Source organism: Camelus bactrianus, chromosome 17, assembly GCF_048773025.1.
Source record: "Camelus bactrianus isolate YW-2024 breed Bactrian camel chromosome 17, ASM4877302v1, whole genome shotgun sequence".
Lineage (NCBI taxonomy): Eukaryota > Metazoa > Chordata > Mammalia > Artiodactyla > Camelidae > Camelus > Camelus bactrianus.
This window is the reverse complement of record NC_133555.1, coordinates 40,824,420-40,842,631: the sequence shown is the minus strand read 5'-3', so window position 1 is coordinate 40,842,631 and position 18,212 is coordinate 40,824,420. Positions and strand designations below refer to the sequence as shown.

The following is an 18,212-nucleotide window of genomic DNA, read 5'->3' as shown; positions in this document are numbered from 1 at the left end:
TTGGAAGTGTCCCAGAGGGCCTTCCAGAGATGTCCTGCAGTGACTGAAAACTGCCCCTAAAAGCCAGCCATATAGCTATTTTGTCTTCCTTTTTTTTTTTTAAGAGCCAAAATGTCTACAGATATTTCATCAGTTTCTAAGGATGCTTAAAGCCATGACCAAGTTTACTCCTTTCCTTGTATGTCAGCTCTTTATTTAAATACAGTGGGGTTTGCTTTGTTTCAATTTAAAAACCTCTGTTCCTCATAGACAATTTCAAAAAATAAAAAAGAGGCCAAAACCCTACTGTTTCTCTACTTGTATATCTGTGGTTCTCACCCTGGCTGCACGCTAAAATTAGCCAGATTTTTTTTTTTCGTTTGGAGTTGGGCATGTTTAAAAGCTCTCCAAGTCATTTTAAGTGCGGTCAGGTTTGAAGCCTACCTTGTAACTAATACTCTGCCTATTGGTTATTTTTTTTTACAATCATCATTAAGCGCCTAGGGATTCAAAACTATAGCCTTCATCCTGCTACTCCCTCTTGTACCATAGAATATATTTTAATTATTTTTTTAGTGGCTGTATGGTATTATGTTGGGCAGGATAAATATTAACTAATGGATCTTGCCATTTTTCCATGAGAAAATTTCCATGCATACCACCCGTGCAGTTTTGTCTCCCCCCCCCCCGCCCCCGGGAAACTTCTGATAACTTTTTAAAAATCTAAATTACACACTACTACTTCTCGCCAAAATATAATTTCTTCAGCTTTTGTTGATCCAGCACAGGCTTGTGTTCAAAACCCCTTCCCACGTAAGGAAACTGCAGCCTGGGTTAGCGACTCGCTCGAGTTCCTATGTACAAAAGGCTGGAGAGGAGCTCGAATCCCAACTAGCTGGCTGGCTTCAAACCCGCGCCCCTGACTGGAGTGGCAGTCGGGGCGGAGGCCAAGCGCAGACTGCTTCTGCAGCACGAGAAAGCAAACTGCGTTCCTTGGTCCGCCCGCCCCCAAGCGCCATGCCCTAGCGCCCGCGCAGGCGCCGCAGACCGCCTTCCGGAGGAAGACCTGCCCCCTCGACGCCCGCCTCTCCCGCGTTTCCGCTCGGCGTTCGTTGTCATTGGCTGGCGGCGGACTTTATAAGGACGTCATTTCCGCCCGTCAGTCTTTTCCGCGCTACCCAGAGAGGGGTCCATACGGCGTTGTTCTGGGTGAGTGTTTTGGGGGTTCTTGCGGCCTCCAGGGCCACTAGAAGGAGCTTCCTGCTCAAACGAAGGGTGCGGGGACATGGGGTGAAAGCTCGCAGGCCGCGTGCGTCTGTCTCCGGCTCGGCACGCCTCCCGTTGGGTCTAGCGGTCTGCACGTGGCCGGGCTCGGGCCCGCGGGTTCCCACAAGGCCCCGGAAGCGGGCGGAGATCGTGCTGGAGCCCCGGAGGCACGGCCAGCGCTGCGAGCGGGTGGAGGGCATGGAGTTCGGCCTGTGCGTCGCGCCGCAGTCGCTTCAGCCCTCACCCTCGGCAGTAAACCGAGATGCCCAGGCTCTGATTGCCTCCAGCTGTTGGGGCTGGTTGGTTTTCTTCGTTAATGTTAATTTCGATGAGGAGTTAAGGTTCTTGGTAGGGTTTTGAGGAAAAGTAGTCGTGACTGTAGGGAGAATTAACGCCGAAACTCCAACCTTCGGTTTGCTTTAAATTTTGACATCACTCCTTTTTCAGCTTTTGAATATTCTCGAACACGGCTTTCTCATTCACACCTAACTCCTGCTTACCTTGAGAAGTGTTAACCTCAGTTTACTGTTTTCGTTTAGTTTCATTACCTGATTGTTCTGCCCTTCTCCATGCCACTGTAGTAGGATTTGCTGCAATTTATAAAAGGTGGCGTGTATCTGTTAATACTGCGTCTTAAGATTGTACTGGACAGCCCAGTACCTGGCGCTGTAAGTATAAATCGTGGTTGGATTTAAACATTAAGGTTTTTTTGTGTTTGACTATTAAGTAGTTAGGATGTACCTGTTACCCTATCCCACTTGAGTCACTGGAGTAGAAAGAACTTGTAAGTATTGTTTTTCAGATTCCCATCGTAACTTAAAGGGAAACTTTCACAATGTCCGGAGCCCTTGATGTCCTGCAAATGAAGGAGGAGGATGTCCTCAAATTCCTTGCAGCAGGAACCCACTTAGGTGGCACCAACCTTGACTTCCAAATGGAGCAGTACATCTACAAAAGGAAAAGTGATGGTCAGTCACTGTTTAAGGTTTTTTCTTCTTTGTCCTTCCAGCTGTAAAGACAAATTTTTACTCTTATTTTGGTGGTACTGGGTGAGGTAATTTTTAAAATACCTGCCTTGCAGGGCTCCGTACTAAGTAACAGAAGAAACTAGATCCTTAGATTGGAAAGAAGCTTTAAACCTGAGTAGAAGGAAGGAAAGGTTTCTGGGCTGCAGTGGAAGATTACTAGGTTATGGAACTTGGGTCATGAAGTGTGGCATAGAGATGGTAAGGGAGTTGATTAGCTTAGTTCCTAATAACTCATCTCCCATAGTGCCTTATATTTCATAGGTAATGATACAAGTTTGTAAAAATGAATTCTGTGAGAAAAATAGAGCAAGAGATGAGACTTAAAGGTATCAGAAGAGGGAAGGGAGGTTGTGATAGGAATATGGGAGGCATTAAGTTGGGTAAAGCAGCTCTTCAGCTTAGAGCTAGAACCACTGAAGGGCTTAAGCCTGTGAGTGGCATGGTTGAAAGGAGTTTGGGATGCATCTGACATCAAGGCGGGTGGTAAGAGGCCAGGAGATGGTAAGAGGTTGTAGGATTCCCCTTGTGGGGCCTGAGGGAAGGGGACGAGGAGGCGAAGATGGACTGCCGAGTGAAGCAAAGCTGCACACTGTTAAAGCTCAGAGTGGAGGCCAGTCCTGGCCGGTGAACTTCTGGGTGTCGGAAGTGTGCTATAGTAACGGCAGGATTTTCGCTAACACCAGTAGAGCTCGCCTCTGTGACTGGAGTTGATAGTAATCGCTGCCACATACATTCAGCTTTTTAGATGAATGTCTATTTGCAAAGCTTGGTCAGGTGTTTAAAGCCTTGTGTCCTCACCTAGGTATCTACATCATAAATCTGAAAAGAACCTGGGAGAAGCTTCTGTTGGCAGCTCGGGCCATTGTTGCCATTGAAAACCCAGCTGATGTCAGTGTCATATCCTCCAGGAATACTGGCCAGGTTTGTGGAACAGTGTGCTTGGTTTTTATTACACATGTTTTGGGATGTATTAGAAAAGCGTAAGAAAAGAAGTCCCATAATTTCATTGTTAAGCCATTTAAAATTGGCCTGAGTCATAGGAATTGCTAAAATTAAACCATTTCAACATATTTGTCACTTGGCATTTGATAGTGGTGAGGTTTGTGTTTTTAAGTTATTGTGAGTTTTTCTTGGTGCCACTAAATACTGAGAAATGACCCTGTTAAAGTGGCTCACCACATTTTTCTGCAGTGAGTTTTTTAAATTTAAAATGATAAAATGCTAAGTTAAAACATGTCTACGAAATTTTTTAGGAGGGTTATCTATGAGTAGGGTACCAGTCCTTGTCTCATTCAAGTCTCATAAGCAAGAGTAAGAATCTTTGCCAGCTTAAAGGAATGAAAAAGGCTTAATTTTTTTTCAATGACAAGTGAGGTAGAACGTTTCTCTTTTGTCCCCCATTTCTGTTTCGATAGTATTTTCTTCTTTTTTCTGTTGAAAACTAATGGGAATTTTTAAACTTGTTTTAAAGCACTTAAAAGGATTTCATTTACCCCATTTCTAATTTTTAAAATGTTTGACTTGAATTTTGACACATTTTTCACTTACGTAGTAAGATGGTCTTTCACTATTTTGTTGCTTAGGCTAACTGCTCCCATGAATTGCAGATGTGTTTTTACAGTGGGTTATTTCCCCGGAGGCTGGGTTGTGACTGGTCGCCTCTGGTTTGTTGCATGGTTGACAGTTCTTAATTACTGCTGTAGAAGTGAGCTTAGTGACCATTCTCACACATCACTCAGCAAAAATTTACTGAGTGTCTAGGTTGGTCCAGGCAGTGCTTGCTGAGTGCTTGGAATATAGCAGGAAAACTGAAGAGATGCAGAAAGTAAGCTTTATGTAGAGGAAAAGTAACGGAGAGTGAAGAAGGTGGGTGTGTACCTGCTCTGTACAGGGTAGCTGGGGTGAAATTCGACCAGAGTACACAAGTGCTCGCTGGATGCCAGGCACTCGTGTGTGTTGTACTGATTCATGCGATTTTTACAATCCTGTGAGGAACTTGCCCAAGTCACAAAGTGGCCTACTTGATACTTTGAACCAGGCTAGTTGGCTCCGGATCCACCAGATGTGAGGAGGAGGCCAGTGAGCCAGATGCCTGGGGGCGGGGGCAGAGTAGCCCAGGCGGAGGGGCTGGGGCTAGGGCAGGGGCCGGGCTTGGCATGTTTTCTGGCTCTGGTTTTACAATTTTTCAGTTAATAAATGGAAGGCGTAGAATTACTGGGTGCTTTAGGTGTTTGATTTCATGCTTGTTTTTGAGGAAGGGATTTTGGGGGGTTCTGACTACATGGGCTACTTCCTGTGGCACCGTCTCCTGAGGGCTGCTAACTCTTAATATTAATTGTAGCGAGCTGTGCTGAAGTTTGCTGCTGCCACTGGAGCCACGCCTATTGCTGGCCGCTTCACGCCTGGAACCTTCACTAACCAGATCCAGGCAGCTTTCCGGGAGCCGAGACTTCTGGTGGTTACCGATCCCAGAGCCGACCACCAGCCTCTCACCGAGGCATCTTACGTTAACCTGCCTACCATTGCCCTGTGTAACACGGACTCCCCTCTGCGTTACGTGGACATTGCCATCCCGTGCAACAACAAGGTAACGGTTTTATGATTTATACTAGAGCTCGAGAAGAGTGCTCTAGAAACAGCTGTTCCTCTGCACATTGTTAGAGCTTGGGGTTGAGGCCACTGGTTGGCCGGTGAACTCACAGGTGTAGGTAGTGTGCTACACGAGGGGCAAGTTTCTCACGAACACCACGCGGGTCTCTGGCCCAATGAGTGGTGTTTGACAGTAATACTTGCTACAGGTCCCTTTTTAATGTATGAGAGGTGAACATTTTTAAATGATCTGTTTTCTTCTGCTTTTCTCCATTATTTCTTACTCTGTCTGGGTCTCTCGGGCATTACTTGGCCTTTCTGTTTTCAGACCAACTTGATGGATCTTGCTCTGAGATCCTAAAAATGTGGGTCGCATATGGTTCACATTGGTCCAGTTTGTCACTGGTTTCAGAACCCTGATTCCATAAAAGAATCAGGCAGAGTTTTTGTTTTTTAGCTCTACCAGTGTTGAAGCACTGACTCCAGGTAATTCATTTCGTTGCCTAGAGTGGAATTCTGATTAATCCTCATGATTCCAGTGGCAATCAAGGTTGAGAATCACTGATTTATAGAGTAAGCTTGGTGTAAAAATAAAAACTGTCGAATGAAGAGCCATATCTGTTGTCATGGTGCCAGGGGACCTAGATGATGTGGGGACAGATTAGGTGGAATAGAGAGGTGCTCACTGGGGTTGGCTGGGTGTCACTTTATAATCACAGTCTGGCACTTTTAATATATATTTTTTATTGAAGTATATAATCAGTTTACCATGTTGTCAGTTTCTGGTGCACAGCATAATGCTTCAGTCATACGTGTACATACATATATTCGTTTTCATACTCTTTCACCATACGTTATTACAAGATACTGAATATAGTTCCCTATGCTATACAGTATGTATTTGTCTATTTTATATATATCAGTATCTGTAAATCTTGAACTCCTGGTTTATCCCTGCCCCCCTCCTTTCCCCTTTGATAACCATAAGCTTGTTTTCTATGAGCCTTTCTGTTTTATAAATAAGTTCGTCTTTTTGTTTTAAGATTCCACATGTGAGTGATTTCATGTATTTTTCTTTCTCTTTCTGGATTCACTTAGAATGACAATCTCCAGGTCCATCCATGTTGATGCAAATGGCATTGTATTCTTTTTTAAGGCTGAGTAATACTCCATTGTATAAATATAGCACATCTTCCTTACCCAGTCATCTGTGGATGGACATTTACAACCTGTCACTTTTGCAGGGAGCTCACTCAGTGGGTCTGATGTGGTGGATGCTCGCCAGGGAGGTTTTGCGCATGCGTGGCACCATCTCCCGGGAGCACCCGTGGGAGGTCATGCCTGATCTCTACTTCTACAGAGATCCTGAAGAGGTAAGCTTCCTCTACAAAGGCTTGTGGTCACATAGCAACTGGACTTGATAGTCTGCTTCTTGTAAGTATTTGTCACGCTCTATAAATTAAAAAATCTTTTCTAAACCAGATTGAAAAGGAAGAGCAGGCTGCAGCTGAAAAGGCCGTGACCAAGGAGGAATTTCAGGGTGAATGGACAGCTCCTGCTCCTGAGTTCACTGCTACTCAGCCTGAGGTGGCGGACTGGTCTGAAGGCGTGCAGGTGCCCTCTGTGCCTATTCAGCAGTTCCCTACTGGTACGTGTCGCAAGCCAAGTGTGTCAGGCTGGTGGTTAGAACTTCTCTTTTTCATCCAGCTTGGAGCATCTCTATGGCTGCACACACACAGTAGCCTTAAAAGGTTTTCATCCCGCTGTGCTGTAGCCGTGCTAATAACTTGAGAGGGTGGTTTCAGGTGCTTTTCAAATGATCTGTTCTTAGTCGTGATTCTTTGAAATGTATACCTGTTGGAACACAAGGCAAATTGTTGGTGGGGTGACAAATGCTACGGGAATGGGGCTGATGGCTTTTTTTGTATTTTCATAACAGAAGACTGGAGCGCTCAGCCCGCCACTGAAGACTGGTCTGCAGCTCCCACTGCTCAGGCCACTGAATGGGTTGCAACAACCACGGAGTGGTCGTAAGCTGTTCTTTAGACAAACTCTTAAAACGGAAATAGGTGACGGAAAATAAAGTTTCTACAAATTGTGTCCATTTATTTCAGCTTTTTACTATTACAGTTTTTTATTTCAGATCAAGATGGCCTGCGATTACTTTTAAAGGCTCTTAACATCAGTTTCACTTTTAAAGCCCGCTGTAGGTAAAAAAGTACATTACTTTTCCCTTGGAGGTTTTCCTGAGCCTCCTTTTTGTGTTTGTTAACAGTCTGCTTTGCTGAATTCTGTAGAGGCCAGGTTTTAAAGTAAGTTGATTTTCAGTGACAGTGCTGCTAATTTACTAGCTGTGTGGCCAATGTGGAAGTGACATCAGGTGTCCAAGCTTTCCTTTGGGCAAAGAAAGGATACGTCTTTCCTATTCTGAAACCACTGAAGGGGCCACACCTTTCCCAGCCTGGAGAGACACTGTCTACCAACAGGTAAGCCTGCCTGCTTACAGGTTCTGGGAAAGGGCTGTATGGGTGCACACAAGTTTCATGTGATAAAATGTTATCCGTACTTACCTTTTTCTTTGCGTTTCAATTCTGTTAATACTAGTGGCTCCTTCCTGGACAAATTTTATGACACTTAACCTATTGAAAACCACTGTCTTAGATGGAGTGAGTGGATCCAGGTTTTGAGGAGCCAGGACGAATTTTAATTGATTCATTGTCCCCTTGAAAAATGCACAAGAAAATGTCCATGTGACCAGATTCCCAGAGCCCCTTGCAGTGATGCTGAGGCAGTGGGGGGGGGCCCTCCCCCTTCCCCCTGCAGCTCTCAAAGCAGCATTAGCTTAAGAGAAACTGCCACTGTGTTTAGGAGCAAGTTTGTATGAATGTGCCACATACCTGCAAAGCTCTGTGTGTAGGACCTGACCGCATGCTGTCCTGGTGCTGAGTGGTCCGCACCCCTTGGTAATTTCTGGTGGCTGAGGAGGAGGGAGAAAGCATTTGTTAGCATGCTCTGGGTTGGAGGAGGTTGTAGGGGCAGCAAGGAATAGAAAAACGTTTCTGGCAATTTCATCTGTGTTGTGGTGAATAGTTGTGGCATCACAGATGGACTCCCCAGCCCCCCTCCCCCCCCCCCCCGTTCCCACACCTCAAACTCCACCCTCAAATTGTGTGTCTAGTGCCGTCTCCAACCTAGAGCTCTTTCTGCCCCTTGCTCTGGCACCAGCTTCCGCCATTGATCCATCTTCCTAAGAGTTGTCCTCTCCTGGCAACTTTGGTTTATAGTGAGCATGGTGGAAGCCAGGAGATCCCAGGACTAGGAATTTCTAGTGGCTCCACTCCCTACTCACTTGGTTTTAGGACCAGGGACTCATAAGCTTCACGGCCTCCCAGAGAAGACTCCATTCCTCATGTCAGCAGCTGCTGATTGAGATTTTGCCGCAACTCAGGACCGCAAGATGGCCCAGACCTGGGGACCCGGCAGGCGCCCTGTGGCTGCACTACCAAGCGCCCTTGGGCTGGCGCGAACCAGAATAGGCATCTTAAATTAAACTGACCAGTCCAGACCTGGTTTTCTTTCTGGCTTGGCCCTGCTTACCTGATCTGATGGGCAGTCCGTAAACGCTGCTGAATCCAAGTGATGAATTAAATCTCTCCCACTTCAGGTGTTCACCCTGTAACCTGCCAGCAGCTACTTTCCTTCCTTCCTGGGTATCAGCAGCCTTGCCCCGGCGTGCGGCCGTGGTGGTGGGGGGGGGGTGGCGAGAAGCCCTCTGTCCTCCAACCGCACTGGGTTTGGGTGGAGTGTTCCTAGAAATAGCGCCCTTGTCCTACCAGATCTTGAAAACACCCTGCTGTGAATACATGGCTTAAGTTTAAAGTGAGATCTAAGCTTAGGATTTTACTCGTCTCCCAGCATCCAGCTCCTGATGCATTTCTTGGGGCTTTGTCTTCTAAGCTCATAGAAGCAATCTCATGCAGAACTTCGGAAAGTCTGCCTTTCTTACCCTGCCTTCCTAAATACCGTAGGTTCTCTTCCATGGGATACATTTTTTAAATAGGTCCCAATGCAGGAGCAAATCAACAGAAAACAGTTAAGTACTTTGAGTGAATAGAGAAAATGGTGAAGAACAAATCTTAAGAGATTTACTGAGCATGTAAGAAACAGCTGGAGAGGTAAATTCCACTTGGCAAGCCTGAGGTTCCCAATGAGACTTGGGGTATCCACTCCTGCAAGGTGTTCAGGGCTCCCATTTTTAGGACCCTCCCTCAATAAAATTGTCTAATTTTCCCCCAAGAGGCTTTACACAGCTTTTGGTAAACTCTTAGATTCTCAAACTATTTTAAGTTGTACCTTAAATGTTTAGGGAACTCGAAATTCGTATTTTACACAATATGAATATCCAGTGGTAAATGTCACATTGCCATGGGGTTTCTGACCCTGCCTGAGCAATCCAGACCTTTGGGCAAGGCAAGGATGAGATTACTAAATACCATCCATGAAAAGCCTTCAAATCTACATGCCAAACACTACGTATTTAGTAGAGCAGAGCCTGCTGTGCTCCACGTGTTAGAAAGTTCAGTGAGTCTCACAAATAACCTAAGGATTAGCCAATTATTTGCAAAGAATCTCAAGAATTAAAAATTCACCAAACATTTATAAGCACCGGACACTATTTTAAGCACGGGGGATAGAGCAGTGAATGAAGAAAAAGTCTGACCTGTGAGTTACATTTTCATCTGGAAGGCAATGACAAAGTTAATGAATAAACCATTTTCTATAGGATCAGAAGTGAGAATGATGTATATCCAGAGGGAACTCTAACTCAAAAAGAGACATGCACCCCATGTTCATAGCACCATACAGAATGGCCAAGATGTGGAAACAACCCAAATGTCCATCAACAGATGACTGGATAAAGAAGCTGTGGTATATTTATACAATGGAATACTAATCAGCCATAGAAAGAATAAAAATGCTATTTGCAGCAACAATGGGTGGCCCTGGAGAATGTCATTCTAAGTGAAGTAAGCCAGAAAGAAAAAGAAAAATACCATGTGATATAACGTATATGTGGAATCTTTAAAAAAAAAAAAAAACTTATTTACAAAACAGACTCAGAAAACAAGGTTGGGGGGGAGGGGTGGGAAGGGATAAACTGGGAGTTCAAAATCTGCAAATGTTAACCACTATATATAAAAATTGATTTTGAAAGAAATTACTGTGGAGCACAGGGAACTATATCCAATACCTTGTAATAACCTTTAATGAAAAAGTTATGAAAGATGAATATGTGTGAATATGCATGACTGGGGACACTGCTGTACACCAGAAACTGACACACTGCGAACTGACTACTCTGATTTTAAAAAGTTAAAAATTGATGATGGAAATAAGGTTTGTCTAAAACAAGAATCACAGGCATCAGGCTATAGCAGAGAGACAAATGAAGGGACTCCCAGGGGAGAATCAAAAGAGCAAAGAAACCCCTCTGAAAGGCCCAGTCTCACCAAGTCGAGCTGCGAGAGGTCCTACCCTCGGGGGTTGTCCCGTGAGGGTAGGACGGGAGGTCATGGAGTCTCCTGCAGCCCATGCTGTGTGACAGGTGTAGACCTCCACTGTCCAACCCGTGGAATGCTCTTTAAAGGTTTTTTTCTCCTTTAGATATTTCTGGAAATGGGTTGGGGACCAGAAAATAAAAATCACTAACTGTACAGTCATCTACCCCAGTTCTGCCCCCTGCTGTACCCTCACTGAAAGACAGCAGGCCTGGGAGCCGTCCTCCTCCTCCATGTGTGGCTAGCACAGTTCACACATGTGCCAAGAGCACATGAAATTGCCAAAAGTGTCCCTCATCATGTTCCCATTGGAAGGCCCTCCGCCACCTCCTCAGTCACTGGTCTCTGCATTTCCTTCCACCCAATACTGTATCCCAACCCAAGGGATGTCTCCCATTTACAATTTTCAAGAGGAAGTTACAGCTTTCAGCACAGGAGAGGAGTCCTCCAGACCATCAGGACCACACACAGGATTCCCTCACAGATTTCAAGACTGAAGGAATGAATAAACAGGCTGGCTTGACATGGTTTCAAAAATCCCTTTTGGAGGATTTTTTTTTTTTTTGGTGTGTATCACTTCATATAGTAAATTGCTAAGTAATTTGTCTTTTTAAAACAATGTCTAACGATTAATAATCTACTTTTGCAATTTAGAAATGAAAAAATATGATCATCACAAGTTGTAACACAATGGGAGTTTGGGAAACTAGAAAAATTTATGAAGGAATTACTCAGAGAGACAGGAAAGAGAAGTTAAGATATACAGAGGGTGGAATGAGAAAGTCAAATGTCTAGTTGGAATTCCAGGAGAACGGGATGAGGAAAGTCACGATCAAAGAGAAAAGTCTGAGAATTTTCTCAGCTTCTCATGAATCCACACATTCAGGGATGCCCATGCGAACCAAGTCAGATCATTTTTAAAAAAACCTATCCTTAGTTACACTGTTGAGGAATCATGGAAAAGCCAAACACAGAAGTGTCCTGGAAAGTAACCGAGGGGAAGCAGCAGCCTGCGTGACTGCCCATCAGCAGGGACAGCAGGTAGACGACAGAACGAGGAAAAGGAATGTCAGCCCAGCTCTGTCATCCAAGACATAGGACAGTACACTTCTCCAGAAAACAAAGAGTTTATAAGCAAAAATAAAAAGTGATGCCAGAAGGAAGCTGTGGCCAAGAGTGCTGGAGGTCCACTAACGTCCACGCTCCCTTCTCCAGTAACAGACCCTGACTTTTAGCTGGTGCAGGGTCAGAAGCTGGTGCCTCTCCTTACACAGTAGTGAGGTGCTCAGTCAGGTTTTGAGACCTGCATTACTTTGCAGGATAGACTGTAACTTGACCAAATCTGTGGCATTAGGGAAAAGGTGAGAGAGATCCAGAATGATGGGCTATACTGACAACTTTTTGTCTGCTGTGAACAAAATCCTATGAGAAACAAGAACTCCAGCTAAATCTAGGCAGCCCATAAGCAGAAATGGGAGAATCCAGGCACTCTCTGTTTCCGGCCCGGGCACACTCAGCCACGCATTTCTGCACAAGCAGGTCTAGCGGTCCTGAGCTACGCATCCGAAGTGGCAGACTCTGAAGGAGGGAACATTTGCTCCTTGGAAAGACAGCACGCAGAAAAGGTCAGTGAAGGTAGGGTTAAAGGTGGTGTTTTCCATTACAAACCTACGACACAATCTGGCAAAATCAGATTACGGTTAGGCTTTGGAACAGGAACTCTTGTGCTGGTTGGTGGGAGTATAAATTGGCACAGTTCGGCATCGTTTAGTAACATCAGCATGTGTAACACCCCTCTTGGGGGTAATACACCAAAGAAACCTGTGCACCTTTGCACTAGGATATGTGGACAAGAACGCTAATCAACAAACCTGGAAATGGCCCAGGGTCCCTTTGGAGCACAGCTCACACGCTGGCGTAGCTCGTATCAGAGAGGCAGGCAGCCGAGAAAATGACGAAGCACAGCTACTTGCAACGACATGCATCAGCCTTATAAACGTAACTTTGCAAAACATAAGAAAGCACTAACAGAAATTATTCCTAATCATGTGGTTCCATTCGTTAGAAGTTCAAAGGCAGGCAAAGGTGAGCTATGTTCTTTAGAGATGTATTCCTTGGTGTCGAGCATTATAGAAATCAACAAAATGTCCAACTTATGGGGTAAAAACCAAGCAAAAGCATTCAACAAAATATACACAAAGAGCATAGCGGATATGTTGAAGATCTAAGTGTTTCAACGTCTCTGCTAATGAGCGTTAGAATATAACCACGTCTCATCCACATGCTCGCTGTACGACTTGAACTTGCCATCACCCCATGGGTGGAATCTATGTCCTCTCCCTTTTAACCCGAGTAGGACTTTGTGGCTCTGTCAACTAACAAGGTACGGTGCAAGTGATGCTATGTGATTTCCAAGCACAGAGCATGAAGGTGCCACGCCCTTCTGTCTGCATCTCTTGGGACACGTGTTCTGGGAACTCAGCCATCACCCAGCAGCGAAGCCCTCCCTCCCAGGCCCCGGACCAGCTGAGCTGCCAGCCGACAGCCAGCGGTAACTCACCAGCCAGGAGAGGGATCTGTGTTCAAAGCGGACTGTCCAGTCTCCATTAGAGCCGTCTCAGCGGATGCTGTGTGGAGCAGATGAAAGTCATTCCGGTCAAGCTCCTGTCAAGACAAAAATTTGCTTATTTGTGAGCAGAAGAAATGACTGCTGTTGTTTTAATCAACTGGGCTTCAGATGCTGGGAAAATTCTAGAGGCAATTTCATTCAAGTCAGAAACAAGACCTGGATGTCCACTATTACCACCACTTTATATCAGAGCAAGGAGCTGATGAGGCAATGCAATTAGGCAAGAGTCATTACTTACACATCTAGAGCCCACCGACTTTTCCTTATAGAATTTACCATAAGGACTTCTCCACGTTATCATACTGTGGTACCCACTGTATATATCAACTATATAATAACACATTAAGTGGCTATAAAATAATTTATATAACCATTTTCTTCTTTTTAATAGTTTATAAACTATCTACATTTATAACCATAACTGTCACAAACATCCTGTGGTTAACTGGATCAAATAAGGGACATTTTAAGGATTGAAAACAGAATCATTAAGTGTTCTGGAAGTGCATTTTTAGTAGCAACAAAAGAGACTGCAGTTTTCCATTTATCATCAGCCACAGTAATGATACATCTTTGTTAATCTGATTAATGAGAACTTTTGTTTCAGTGTTGTTTCTTTGCGATTCAATTAGGTAAAGAGCAGTTGCTGACCTGCTTTGATCTGGACACCCAGAAAGAAGCTGCAAGCCTCGATGCTCCCAAGGGCACTTCTCCACGTCCTGGGAAGCGGGCCTGGGTGGCACTACCGTCCCCTCTGCCAGCAATCAGCTATACATTAGGTGATCAGATAAAGAAAAGCCACTGCCTCCCAGGTTTGCTGCAAAAACTGAGAAAAATAAACTCTGATAGCTTGTAATTTCACTATTCAGTAACATTTACTGAAAACCACGTGCTCTGCACGGAGCTAGGAATATGGGTGCCGACAGAGCCCTCGAGATTCCCGCCCCCAGGAACTTACTCTGTAATTTGGAGGCACGCAGTAAGGCGCTTATCATGTGAAGGTGCCAGAGATACCTGTGCCACCTCTGTTCTCCTGTCAAAACAGTAGATTGATGAGGTAGATACAGAACTTGAGAAAAACGTCCTGTTTTATATTTCAAAGAATTTCAATATTTCACCTTATCCATGCCCATGGAGAGATGACCATCTAAATTAAAATGGGAAAAGAGAGGAATTTATGGCTTTACAACCTTTAAATCCAGAACCCTAAACAGGGTACCTGCCAGGGCACTGTCGGCCACTCTGTTAACCACACAGGGGACAGAGACAATCTTCCCGGCAAAGGCTTCCTCGCCGGCCCTCTCCCAAACCCTGGTGAGGAGCTGTGCCTTCTCCACCGTCTGAGATCTGGTGCTTAGGGACAGAACCTGACCCAGGGCGCTGAAAACATGGTTTCTCACCTATCAACCCTGCACAAGGGTTCCACCCGGGGATAGGTCAAAGGCCAGGAAAGAATGTGCCCCCTGTATCTTGCCAGTGATCGGCAGGCAGAGGGGCTCAGTACTGCAGAGGGCTTCCTCCAGCTCAGGTGGGCACGCGGGGTGAGACGCGCCATGGGGGAAATGAAGGTCTTTCTTAGAGCACTTCCCTGAGGCCAGGAAGGCCACACTGCCACCACCAGCACAATTCCTGTTGTCTGCACAGACCCTGAATGACCCGCCTCTTCAGCGTGAATTTTGTTGCTTTTTCTCATCTTTTTTTAGACGCTTTCATTTTATTCTAACTTTCTAAAACCCAGGCTAGTACACTGTTTACTAAGGCACGGACCCCAACCACTTGCTACTGTGTAAGTGCCGTCCACTATTACTCACGTAGTGGGAACCATAAACCTAAGACTGAAAACTTTCAGCAGGTGAAGAGCTTCCAATTTAATTCTGTGCAAGGAGCCTGCTGCATATTATACACCTTCTGGATTAAAGCCTGCTTTTGTGAAACAGCTCAGAGAAACTGAGTCCTTGTTCTTGCCCCTGGGCGGTGGCTCGGCCACTTCGCCTGGGAGCGCCGCTCACTACTGTTCTCGGGCGACCCCGAAGCCTCTGGCTCAAGGGGCTCTGAAATACTGTTTTTAAGGTGGGACATCCTTCAGAGAGTGGACTGACTTTCTGATACATATTGAACGAAGTCTGCCACCAACGAAGTGAATAAACGCAAACTGCGCACTCACATTCAAGATGGAAAATGGGAACTGCCTCTGCTGGAGTGAAACCAAGCTCTCACAGGCCAACCAAAAACTATTGCTGGAAGATGCTGGAGAGAAAACAAGCAGCACAGGTCCTGGGGGAGGAGGGAGCCCTGTAAGAAGGAAGCCATTAGATGGTCTCCCAGTCTCTGCAGCTTCTGTCCTTTGGTCAGGACAAGCAGGACAGCGAAAGCCTGGACAGAGTCCACTGGGTCTTCTAACTCGAAGAACAAGAACCAGTTTGAGGCAACGGAACGAAAATCGCCTGTAACCCCACTGGCACACACTGGCTATCCTCTCAAAGAAAGAACTGCGCTTCCCACGCCTGCCCTCCCGTGTGCAGACATGGGGACGGGCGCCGGAGACGCTCAAGGACAAAGGACCGAGCACAGGGGGCGGCGCGAGGCGGGCGCACAGGAAGCTTTCCTTCCTCTCTCCTCCTCCTCCAGAACAGTAATAATACTCTCAGAATTCACATTCCACGTCCCCGGAGTCCTCTTTTGGTCCCTTCTCTGAACTCGGATAGTCTAATACAACTTAAAAAAAGGGCATCTGTCTGCGGATGACGGTCCCATACACATTACTGAGCAGAGAGCCTTCAAACACCGAAGAAACCGTAAGTCCAAGTCACTGCTAGGGGGAAAAAAGCAGGACAAACTCGCTTTGGGGGATCCTTACTGTTCAGAGGAAAAAGGCACTTGTAACGACCGCAGGAGAGACAGCGCAAGCCTCTCCTTTCATCCACAAACAGGACTGGGCTGGCAGGCTGGGGGGTGGGCCCGGGGCCCGGCCCCATCACAAGCAGACCGTCATGATTCTGTCTTCCTTGTGTACTTTCATGTCTGTTTTAACAGTGTGGGTTTAAGAAGCCACCTGTCCCACCTCTGTGGTGGCTAATTCTTAGTGGGAAGGGCACAGCCCCACGGCGTCTGCCGAGGCCTTCGTCAGAGAAGCTCTCAGTGAAAGGGGACAGGTTTGCTGATCTAAGCCTGACGTGGAGAAACCGTGCTCGGGAGTCGGGCTTGGGGGGTCAGGGCGCCTCAGGGCCCTCACAGGCTCACATCGCCAGCACTGGCTGCACCGTCGGCAAGGCCCGTCACGCCCTCACGCCTGGCCGGGCCTGGGACGAGCCGGTGTTAGGTGAGGGCGGCGGCGGTCCCGGGCCCCCTTCTCTCTGAGGAACTCACTTCTAGAAGCGGGAGATAGCAAAGTATAGGTGATGAAATGGCTAATTCTATTCTCTCTAGGGCACATATCCTGGGCTCTTTTTCTCAGAAAAGCAGGCTCAGAAGCACTGCAAAGAGGGAATTACTGTCCAATTAATTTCCCCTCAGTTGACTCCTAAATGCAGTCAGAAGTGAAAACCACTTCCCAAGACCTCACACCTTGATTCCTCCTCCAGTTTCATCTTCAGTCTTCAGAAGTCCCTGGGCCGGGTGCATCAACCCGAGAGGAGGCTGGCCCTGTGAGCCAGCCCCTCGCGGAGGGGCAGAGATGGGGCAACTGGACTTCCCCAGCTCTCATCTGCACGTGCGGTACTGATGACGTGCGCCACATCCTCCAAGGTTATCTTCTTAGGTCAGCATCTGGATGGTGCCCAGGGGCTGGGGCAAGTGATGACAGCGCAGTAACTGTGGGTGAGAAAACTATTAAAACGTGTCCAATGGGACAGAGGGACTTGTCAAACTGGAGAGTCATCCCGCCTTCCCCAAGACTCCTGGCAACTCCCAGGACTCAGCACTGCCAAAGGTTCTCCAGGCAGTTCTGATGCAGGCGGTCCATGTAAAACTTTTTGGGAAACACTTCTTTAGAAACCCAAGTGGGGCTCCTCAAGGCTTGGTGTCCAGAGTGGCAGGGTCTGGATAAGGGGTGGGAGTGGAGAAAACAAAGGGATTTGATCTACGGGTTTGAGATGTATATACATCAGCTATTGGTATATAATCTACCTCAAATCAACAACACTTACTTAGCTCAAGATTCCCCTGGGCCAGTCTTATGTGCGCTAGGCTCAGCTGAACTGGGACGGATTTACTCACACGTCTTGGGGGCAGGGGGCAGGTGGGCTGGATGATTCAAGGCAGCCTCTCTCTCAGCTGGGTCTTTGCAGGTCCTGGGCCAGGGTTTGGGCACAAGGAGGCAGGTTCCAGGAGTAACAAGCAATTTTCAACTTTTCTCTTGCATCACCTTTGCTAATGTCTCATTTCCAAAACAAGTCACTCGTCCAAGCCCAGCCTCAGTGTGAGGGTTACCTAGGAGGGTGGGTACAGGAAGGCATGAGAAACGCAGGGGCTGAAGTCTACCCCACGGAGGAATAAGAGACAAAAGGCAACTAATTATAAAAATAAATAGAAGGTTACTGAGACTGAGTGGGGCAGGTGACACAGGCCCCGACTTCAGGAGGAAAGAGTACTGAGCAAGCCACCTAGACCCCAGCTCCCTTGGAGTGAGTGAGTGGAGAAAGTCTCTCAGAGCCTAAAGTCAGAGATGCTCCCTGCCCCAGTCCTCCACAGCATCTAAAATTGGAGCCTGTGCTCAAACAGGTCTGGAAACAGCCACAGGAGGACAGGGAACTGGGTCCAGTCCAGGATCCCACGCTGCTCCCGCAAGCACAGGGCCGAGGCGGTGGGGGCCTCCGGGCTCTCAGCAGGGGCGGCCCTGGATCTGGGGGCGAGCTGAGCCCCCGGAGAGTCCAAGGGGCTCGGCCTCCCCTCCAGACCAGACCCGCTCCTCGCCGCAGGGCCGCCCTTGCCCCGCTGCCTGCAGCCTGCCTGAGGCAGGGGGATACTCGGGGGCGCCCAGGCTCTCGCTCATCGCCCAGCCTCGGCCCCTCCGCCGCTGGCGGGTGGCCTCGGGGTCGGATTCTCCCTCACTTCAGGTCCCGGCGCTGGTGGGTGGGCAAGTGTCCCTACACCGCCTACTCCTTGGCCTCTACCTCCTGATCCCGTTTGTGTCGGCAGATGGGCAGCTCCCCCAACCCCTGGCAA

The 18,212-nt window shown here is 47.1% G+C and overlaps 1 protein-coding gene, 1 long non-coding RNA gene and 2 other non-coding genes across 10 annotated transcripts in view; 3 read left to right on the top strand and 1 right to left on the bottom strand.

Annotated features, from left to right (window-relative positions):
* The first annotated feature begins 1,036 nt into the window (after positions 1–1,036).
* On the top strand, positions 1,037–6,962 carry RPSA (ribosomal protein SA). Its single transcript, XM_010945868.3, has 7 exons — positions 1,037–1,188; positions 2,048–2,213; positions 3,076–3,194; positions 4,615–4,860; positions 6,107–6,235; positions 6,345–6,510; positions 6,802–6,962. The coding sequence occupies exons 2-7, from the start codon at positions 2,081–2,083 to the stop codon at positions 6,894–6,896; spliced, it is 888 nt and encodes a 295-aa protein (XP_010944170.2). The 5' UTR covers positions 1,037–1,188; positions 2,048–2,080; the 3' UTR covers positions 6,897–6,962.
* Positions 2,855–3,004, top strand: LOC123614305 (small nucleolar RNA SNORA62/SNORA6 family). Its single transcript, XR_006721668.2, has one exon. It is a non-coding gene; the product is annotated as a small nucleolar RNA SNORA62/SNORA6 family (small nucleolar RNA).
* On the top strand, positions 4,920–5,073 carry LOC123614309 (small nucleolar RNA SNORA62/SNORA6 family). Its single transcript, XR_006721672.2, has one exon. It is a non-coding gene; the product is annotated as a small nucleolar RNA SNORA62/SNORA6 family (small nucleolar RNA).
* LOC105061749 (uncharacterized) overlaps positions 5,587–18,212 on the bottom strand; it is a 31,035-nt gene continuing 18,409 nt past the window's right edge. For 6 of the 7 annotated variants that reach the window (XR_012500076.1, XR_006721633.2, XR_006721629.2 and 3 more), the window contains 7 exons: positions 17,265–17,477; positions 16,614–16,859; positions 14,008–14,082; positions 13,701–13,875; positions 12,981–13,084; positions 7,760–7,839; positions 5,587–6,716 (listed from right to left, as the gene is read on the bottom strand). This is a non-coding gene — a long non-coding RNA (uncharacterized LOC105061749). Of the gene's footprint in view, positions 6,717–7,759; positions 7,840–8,635; positions 12,386–12,980; positions 13,085–13,700; positions 13,876–14,007; positions 14,083–16,613; positions 16,860–17,264; positions 17,478–18,212 lie in introns of those variants that run through there. The other variant, XR_012500075.1, reaches the window with a different exon arrangement.

Excerpts from the sequence above, each read along its gene's own strand:
- RPSA (XM_010945868.3), top strand. The coding sequence starts at position 2,081 with ATGTCCGGAGCCCTTGATGTCCTGCAAATGAAGGAGGAGGATGTCCTC. Across the intron at positions 3,195-4,614 it reads CCTCCAGGAATACTGGCCAG|CGAGCTGTGCTGAAGTTTGC; the intron begins GTTTGTGGAACA and ends TATTAATTGTAG. Across the intron at positions 6,511-6,801 it reads TATTCAGCAGTTCCCTACTG|AAGACTGGAGCGCTCAGCCC; the intron begins GTACGTGTCGCA and ends TTTTCATAACAG.